The sequence below is a fragment of the Colobus angolensis genome, unplaced genomic scaffold (genome assembly GCF_000951035.1).
Source record: "Colobus angolensis palliatus isolate OR3802 unplaced genomic scaffold, Cang.pa_1.0 Scaffold220, whole genome shotgun sequence".
Lineage (NCBI taxonomy): Eukaryota > Metazoa > Chordata > Mammalia > Primates > Cercopithecidae > Colobus > Colobus angolensis.
This window is the reverse complement of record NW_012115378.1, coordinates 795,397-804,334: the sequence shown is the minus strand read 5'-3', so window position 1 is coordinate 804,334 and position 8,938 is coordinate 795,397. Positions and strand designations below refer to the sequence as shown.

General features: G+C 36.0%; 1 protein-coding gene across 2 annotated transcripts in view; it reads left to right on the top strand.

Annotated features, from left to right (window-relative positions):
• KIAA1328 (KIAA1328 ortholog) overlaps window positions 1-8,938 on the top strand; it is a 404,498-nt gene that overhangs the window by 249,443 nt on the left and 146,117 nt on the right. For both annotated transcript variants that reach the window (XM_011943647.1, XM_011943646.1), the window contains one exon: window positions 2,029-2,690. In XM_011943647.1, coding sequence (XP_011799037.1) covers window positions 2,029-2,690 — 662 coding nt within the window. The remainder of the gene's footprint in view (window positions 1-2,028; window positions 2,691-8,938) is intronic.

Here is an 8,938-nt window from a genome sequence, read left to right as displayed (position 1 = left end):
TTTGTGTCCTTTGTAGGGACATGGATGCAGCTGGAAACCATCATTCTCAGCAAACTATTGCAAGAACAGAAAACTAAACACTGCATGTTCTCACTCATAGGTGGGAACTGAACAGTGAGATCACTTGGACTCGGGAAGGGGAACATCACACACCAGGGCCTATCATGGATTGGGGGGGAGGGATTGCACTGAGAGTTTTACCTGATGTAAATGATGAGTTGATGGGTGCTGACGAGTTGAAGGGTGCAGCACACCAACATGGCACAAGTATACATATGTAACAACCCTGCACGTTATGCACATGTACCCTAGAACTTAAAGTATAATAATAATAAAATAAAATTTTTAAAAAAGTGGGAGAAAATACATAATTTTACTTGTATTTGCATAAAGAAACTCTAGAAAAATACCAAAAAAGGTATTAAAATTGGCTGTCTTTCTAAGTGGTGAATAAGTGAAAGTTGATTCTCACTTATTGTTTTATAATTGTATTTGCACTCTTTGGCTATTTAAACTATGTATAGGTACTTTGGGGATATAATAAAACAAATTTTAAAATTAAAAAAAAAAAAAAGACTGAATCTATGTATCTAGAGTAAATAGGCCTTGGAAAACAAGGCCTCTCCCTCCACAAGTGGATTTGTTCCTTTCAGATTTGTGTTAAAGGTTATACTCTGACTGCTCAAAAGAAATAACAGCTGGTAGGAATAACACATTTTCAAACAACCCATCTTGCTAGTTAAGTAATTGGACTTGGAGGCCCTTTTTTGCTGTGCTCCAGATCTAAATTGAGGGGAAGTTTTTATGTTATAAAGGACTACCCTTGGAAGAGTCTGATCATTATCTTTCATTATTATTTTGTTAATTACAAGTGTCCACCTTCATGGGCAAGTTGCTCATCTGTAACACACACAACATTTACATTAAACTATAATATTTCTGTTTGGACAACCTGGAATCTAGATATACCATGTTTCTGAAATACACTGTGAAGAAAAGCTGCTTAGTCATACTAAGTAACGATGTTCACAGATGAGCTAAGTATAACAACTCAACCTTCCCAAGCTAAGCTCAACAGTAAGGGAGATGGAGATGTTCCATGATACAGACCAACAGTTTTCAAAGTGTGGTCCCAGATCAGCAACATGAGCAAATTCTCTGAGTCTGCTCCAGACAGAAAGATTTGGAAACTCTGGGGATTAAGCTATAGTTTCATGTTTAACAAGCAGTCTCCAGGTTATTCTGCTACACATTAAAGTTTGAGAATCACTGATATAGATTAAGTTTTGTTCTCACCGATAGAACAGACTTATAGCTAAAATGTTGGAAAATGTGACTCTATTGACATGTCGGAGATAATTTGCAACTGCTTCCTTTCTGCCCAAATTCTATCAGACTAATCACTTGAATAGATTAATTGAAAAATCACTTATGTTTGTAGATGAAATTAAATACTTTTTGTATTTAACTGCTTTTGGTTAGAATCCTATTTTGTTGAAAGTGGTTGGTTTTATCTGTGTTCTGTAAAGATGTTTATAAACCCTCATCAAAGTTCTACCAGTAAGTCACATTCTATTCAGTATAAGGTGAAATGTTTTACATCAAATCTCATGCTGTGTAATGGCCAAAGAATATTTAAGGTGACTGAATGGATTTCTTAGCTCAGTATTCAAAAGTAAACATTTTAAGATGTTAGTGTTTAAGGCTTTTACCTCTTCTCAAAATTGATTTTATGTAACTCTCATTATTTGCAACTCCTGAAATCACCAAAGATCTTGCTTAAGCAACATGTAGCAGCAACGTATTTTTCTCATCTTTATATGGATTTACTGAAGTGTAGATTGTTTGATAATAGATGTAGCTTTGGGGCACAAGTCTGTTTAACTATGTGAATGCTATAATTTAATATTTAAGACAAAACAACAACTTTGGCTTGGTAAACATATATCACTGATTTCTGAAAAACTGAATGAAAGAACTTGTTATATTGTGTTCTTATTTGACAGGTGATCTTGTGGTTCTTTCTAGGTATCCAATAGAAAAAGCACTCTCCAGTGTTCATCTGTGGAACTGGATGGTTCCTACTTGAGTGTAGCCAGACCGCAGACCTACTATCAAACTAAGCAAAGACCTAAGTCTGCAATCCAGGATTCAGCTTCAGAATCCCTTATAGCATTTAGGAATAATTCTTTGAAACCAGTAACCCTTCATCATCCCAAAGATGATCTAGGTAAGATACCATCAGAGACCACAACATGTAATTACGAATCTCCAGGGAGAAAACCAGTAGATGCAGTCCCAACAGAGAAAATGCCACAAGAAGAATTGCACATGAAGGAATGTCCACACCTTAAGCCTGCTCCTAGTCAGTGCTGTGGTCATAGACTTGCTGCAGATCGTGTTCATGAGAGCCATTCTACAAACATGGCCCCTCAACATCCTAAGACACATCCAGAATCATGCAGTTATTGTGGGCTTTCTTGGGCATCTCTGTTGCATGGTGGAGAGGCGCTGCAACCAAATGAAACTTTGAAAAAGCAGATCTCAGAAGATAGAAAGCAGCAACTGATGCTTCAGAAAATGGAGCTGGAAATTGAAAAGGAACGCCTTCAGCATCTGCTGGCCCAACAGGAGACAAAGCTTCTTCTAAAACAGCAACAGCTTCACCAGTCTCGACTGGATTACAATTGGTGAGTGCTGCCTGTTCTTTTTCTTTCTTTATTTATTTATTTTGAGATGAAGTCTTGCCCTATTGCCCAGGCTGGAGTGCAGCGGCACGATCTCAGCTCACTGCAGCCTCCGCCTCCCGAGTTCAAGCAGTTCTCTGTCTCAGCTTCCTGAGTAGCTGGGATTACAGGCGCCCGCCACCACACCTGGCTAAGTTTCGTATTTTTAGTAGACATGGGGTTTCACCGTCTTGGCCAGGCTGGTCTTGAACTCCTGACCTCGTGATCTACCCTACATGCCTAGAACTTCCAAAGTGCTGGGATTACAGGCGTGAGCTACCGCACCTGGCCGAGTCCTGCCTCTTCTTTTAGCAATGTCTGTAGTTTGGAGAACACAGTGTCAAATTGCTGTATTACTATAGCAGATGTGTAGAACCAGAGGTTCTTCTGGATCTTGGCTTGATCTTGGCATATCAGTTTTTATGTCTACTAAGTAAATTCCCCTTTATTCTTTGAAAGACTTCAAAGATTACCTTGTCTTCCAAACTGATAGCTTAGAATATCTATTTCTGAGCAGTCTGGTGTAATTTTTGCTGGGTTCCAAAGACATTTTAAAATGATCTTACCACTATGCAGAATCCTTTGCTGTTTGATATCATTGTGGACAATATTAGGCATTAAGTAAAAGCTTGAGATTTCGGGGTTTGGAATTAGATTGTAAAGCAGTGAGATTAGCTGTCATCATTCCAAATTTATGTCTACCTGCCATAATATAAAATATAACAAGTGATGGGAGTCTTCTAAATTTAACCCTTTCTGGCCGTGAAGCATGACCTGTTGAATGACGAATTCTCATAAACCTATCCACATGTGGGCTGTTCTTCCCTTAACAATTCTTCCTAAGAACAGTGCTTGAAAAGCTAAATTGCTAATTTGTTATTATATAGTGTTTCTTTTCTCCACATCCTTATTGACATTTGGTATTGTCATTAATTTTTATTTTACCTCTTCTAATATGTGTATAGTGACATTTCATTGCAGTCTTAATTTGCATTTCACTAATGGCTAATGATGTTGAACATCTTTTTGTGTGTGTGCTTGTTTGCCCTCCTATCTTCTTCAATAAATTCTCTCTTCAGTTTTGCCCATATTCTAATTGGATCATTTGGGTGTTTTGCTGTTTGCAGAGTTCTTCATATATCTAGATATAAGTCCTTTGTCAGATATGTGAGTAGCAAATATTTTCTCCGAGTCTGTAGCTTGTCTTTTCTTGTTTATCTTTAATTTTTTTTTCTTTTGGTAGAGACAGGTTCTCACTGTTGCCCAGGCTGGTTTGAACTTAAACAATTCTCCTGCCTCAGCCTCCTAAAGTGCTGGAATTACAGGTTTGAGCCACTGCTCCTGACTCTGCCTTTTCAATTGCTTAATAGGATCTTTCACAGAGCAAAACTTTTTAATTTTAATAAAGTCCAATTTATCTACTTTTTCTGTTATGGATTATGTAAAGTTTTATCATAGATAGATGTTGAATTTTGTCAAATACCTTTTATGAATTTTGTCAAGTATCTTTTATGATCATATGCTTTTCTTATTTGCTCTGTTAATATGGTGAATTACATAGATTTTTAAATATTAAACCAGCCTTGCATCCCTGAAATAAACCCCACTCAGTCATAATGTTTGATTTTAAAAATGTTACTGAATTCCATTTACTAATATTTGTTGAGAATATTTGCATCAGTTTTGTTTTGTTTTTTTTGAGACAGAGTCTTGCTCTGTCACCCAGGCTGGAGTGCAGTGGCATGATCTTAGCCCACTGTAACCTCTACCTACTGCATTCAAGGGATTCTTATGCCTCAGCCTCCTGAGTAGCTGGGATTACAGGGGTGAGCCATTGTGTCTGACCTATTTGCATTAGTTTTGATGAGGGATATTGTTCTGTTGTTTTCCTTTTTTTTCCCCCCCTTTGTCCTTGTCTTGTTTCGGTATCAAGGTAACGCAGGCCTCATGAAATGAGTTGGGACATGTTTGCTCTGCTTCTGCTTTCTGAAAGAGATTGTGTAGAATTGGTGTTATTTCTTCCGTAAATGTTTGGTAGAATTCTCCAGTGAAACCATCTGGACCTGGAGATTTATTTTTTGAGACTGTAAATTCCAAGTTTAATTTCCTTTATACTTACAAGGCTATTCAAATTATCTATTGGATAATCTACCTTGCCACAGGTTTATTTTAATTATCTTTCAAATAACTGGCTTTTTGTTTCATTTAGTTTTTGTTATTTTTCTGTTTTCAATTTCATTGGTTTCTGCTCTTTATTATTTTCTTCCTTCTGCTTGCTTTAAATTTACTTTGCTCTTCTTTTTTCCTAATTTGTTAAGGTGAAAGCATATTGATTTGAGACTTTTTCACTTTTCTACTGGAAAAATTTAGTGCTCTAAATTCCCTTCTCGGCACTGATTCAGCTGTGTCCCACAGATTTTGATATGTTGCATTTTCATGTTTATCCAATTCAGTGTTTTTTGGGGGTATCTTTTGAAACTTCCTATTTGACCCATGGGTTATTTAGAAGTGCTATATTTAGTTTCCAAGTTCTTAAAGATTTTCCTGTTTTATTTCTGTTACTGATTTTTAGTTTGATACCACTGTGCTCACATAACACACTGTATAATTTTCATTCTTTCAGACTCACTGAAGTTTGTTTAAGGACCCTAGGGTATGTTCTGTCTTGATATATGTTCCACGATGTTTGAAAAGAATATATATTCTGATGTTGGGTGGAGTATTCTGTAAATTAGATCCTATTATTTGACAGTATTGTTGAATTCTTCTATATTCTTGCTGATTTTCTACCTACTTCTATCACTTATTGACAGAGGGGTTTTGAAATCTCCAGGTACAATTATGATATATCTATTATCTATTTTTCCTGTTAGTTCTATTAGTATTTGTTTTATATATTTATACCTCTGTTATTTGCTGCTTATGCATTTAAATTTGCTATGTCTTCTTGGCAGATCAACCATCTTGTCACTGTGTAATGTCTTTCTCGGTTCCTATTTTTTTTTGGTTTTTGTTTTTGTTTTTGTTTTTTGTGATGGAGTCTCACTCTGTCACCGAGGCTGGAGTGCAGTGGCACTGTGTTGGCTCACTGCAACCTCCGTCTCCTGGGTTCAAGCAATTCTCCTGCCTCAGCCTCCCGAATAGCTGGGATTACAGGCGCCCACTGCCATGTCTGGCTAGTTTATATGTATGTATATATATTTTTTTAGTAGAAATGGGGTTTCACCGTGTTGGCCAGGCTTGTCTCTAACTGCTAACCTTAGGTGATCCACCTACCTCGTAATCTTTTTTTATCTAAAGTCTCCTTTACCCGATATTAATATAGCCATTCTTACTTTCATTTTATTAAGGTTTTCAAGGTATGTGTTCTTCCATCCTTTTACTTTCACCATATATATGTTGTGATTTTGAATTCAGTTTCTTAGACACAGCATTTATTTAAGTCAGCCAGTTTCTTTTAATTGGTATGTCATGTTCAGAAATTTACTTTTTTTTTTTTTTTTTTTTTGGTTTGACAGGCTCTCACTCTGTTGCCCATGCTGGAGTGCAGTGACATGATCATGGCTCACTGCTGCAGCCTTGACCTCCTGGGCTCAGGTGATCCTCCTGCCTCAGTTTCCTGAATAGCTGGAACTACAGGCGTGTGCCACCATGCCAAGCTAATTTTTGGGTTTTTTGTAGAGATGGGGTTTCGCCATTTTGCTCAAGCTGGTCTTGAGCTGCTAGGCTCAAGCAGTCTGCCTACTTCAGCCTTCCAGAGTGCTGGGATTACAGGCATGAGGCACTGTACCTGGCCCAGACACTTACTTTTAATGTAAATTGTATATGATTTCCCATATAGTTGGCCCTCCATATCCCTGGAGTCAACCAACTGTGGATTGAAAATATTTGGTGGCAATAAATAATGCAACAATAAAACTATTATAAATAAAAAATATAGTATAGCAAATATTTACATAGCATTGACATTATAGTAGGTATTACCAGTATTATAAGTAATGTAGAGATGATTTAAATTATACCAGAGGATGTGCAAAGATTATATATACATACACATCACTTGAGTAAATCTGTGGGATTTTGGTATGGGAGAAGGTCTGGGACTAATCCCCTGAGGATACCAAGAAACCACTATAGTGTTTTTGAGTATATTTCTTTGAATAGATTTGTTTTATTGGTTGCTCTAAATATTCTGTTAAACACATATAACTTATCAAAGTCTATTGGTGTCATATTTTATCAGTTTAAATTAAATGTAGAAATTTGATCTCCCTTTAAGTTCCCTTACCCTCCCCCATTTATAATTGTCTTAAAGAGTTTCTCATTGAGAATAGAACAAGAGAAATTTTACAATCTGAAGAACAGAAATAGACTAAACCAAAAAAAACCTAAACAGAGTCTCTCATTAGGAACCACATCATAAAATATTATAATTTTTGCTTAAATCATCAAATTTAAAATAAGTTACAGAGTAGTTTAGGAAAGTGAAGAGAAAAAAAATCTATTATATTTATCTGTATTTCTATTTTTTTCTATTGTTCTTCCTTCCTGATGTTCCAAGATTTCCTCTTTTATCTTTTGTTTTATTGTTTTGTTTTTAGAGCTCTGTGTTTAACTATTCTTTAGGGTAAGCCTGCAGTAGTTTTGCTTCATATGAAAACGTTCTCATTTTTACATCATTTCTAAAGGATATTACCATTGCTGAATATAGGATTCTGAGTTGACAGAGTTGCTTTTTTTTTTCTATCAGCACTTGAAAAATGTGACATTTTCTTCTGCCCCCTGATGTTTTCCACAGTCATTTGCATTATTTTTCTCTATACATAAAATATAATTTCTCTTTTGCTTTTTAAAGTTTTTTTGTCTTTAGTTTTAAGAAATTTCACTGTGATATGTCTTCACATGGATTTCTTTATCCTATAAAATCTTTGATCAGCTTCTTGATTTATAGTTTTGTGTCTTTTGTCAAATTTAGGAAGTTTTCTCTAATTATTTTTTTCTAATACTTTTTGAACGCCATGCCCTCCTCTGGCTAGCTAATGACATAAATTTACAATCTTTTGTTATGGCTCCACATTTTTTTAAAATTTTACTTTAAGTTGCAGGATATGTGTGTAGAGTGTACAAGTTTCTTACATAGGTATACAGGTGCCACAGTGGTTTGCTGCACCTATTGACCCATTTTCTAAGTTCCTTCCCCTTGCCCCCGACTCTACAACGGGCTCTGGTGTGTGTTGTTCTCCTCCTTGTGTCCATGTGTTCTCATTGTTCAACTCCCACTTATGAGTGAGAACATGTGGTATTTGATTTTCTGTTCCTGTGTTAGTTTGCTGAAGATGATGGCTTCCAGCTTCATCCATGTTCCTGCAAAGGACATGATCTCTGGCTAGCCATATGCAGAAAACTGAAACTGGACCCCTTCCTTACACCTTAGACAAAAATTAGCTCAAGATGGATTAAAGACTTAATGTAAAACCCAAAACCATAAAAACCCTAGAAGAAAACCTAGGCAATACCATTTGCGATATAGGCATGGGCAAAAAGACTTCATGATGAAAATGCTGAAAGCAATTGCAACAGAAGCCAAAATTGACACATGGGATCAAATTAAACTAAAGAGCTTCTGCACAGCAAAAGAAACTGTCATCAGAGTGAACAGGTAACCTACAGAATGGGAGAAAATTTTTGCAATCTACCCAGCTGAGAAAGGTCTAATATCCAGAATTTACAAGGAACTTAAACAAATTTACAAGAAAAAAACAACTCCCATCAAAAATTAGGCAAAGCATATGAACAGATACTTCTCAAAAGAAGACATTTATGCGGCCAACAAACATATGAAAAAAGCTCAATATCACTGATTATTAGAGAAATGCAAATCAAAACCACAGTGAGATACCATCTCACGCCACTCAGAATGGCAACTATTAAAATGTTCCACATGTCTCTGACATTCTGTTTAGGCTTTTTTGTGAGTATTTAGTCTATTTCTCTTTGTTGTTCAGATTGTGCAATTTCTCTTGTTCTATTCTCAAAATTCTGGTTCTTTCATTTGTCCTCTTCATTCTGTTTTTGAGCCAGTCCATTGAGTTTTTAAATTTTACTTATTGTCTTTTTCAGTTATCTTTTTCCAGAGCTAAAATTTCCACTTAGTTCTTCTTTATGTTTTCTCTTTATTTTCAGAGACTTTCTGTTCTTTTCCTTTCTTTTTT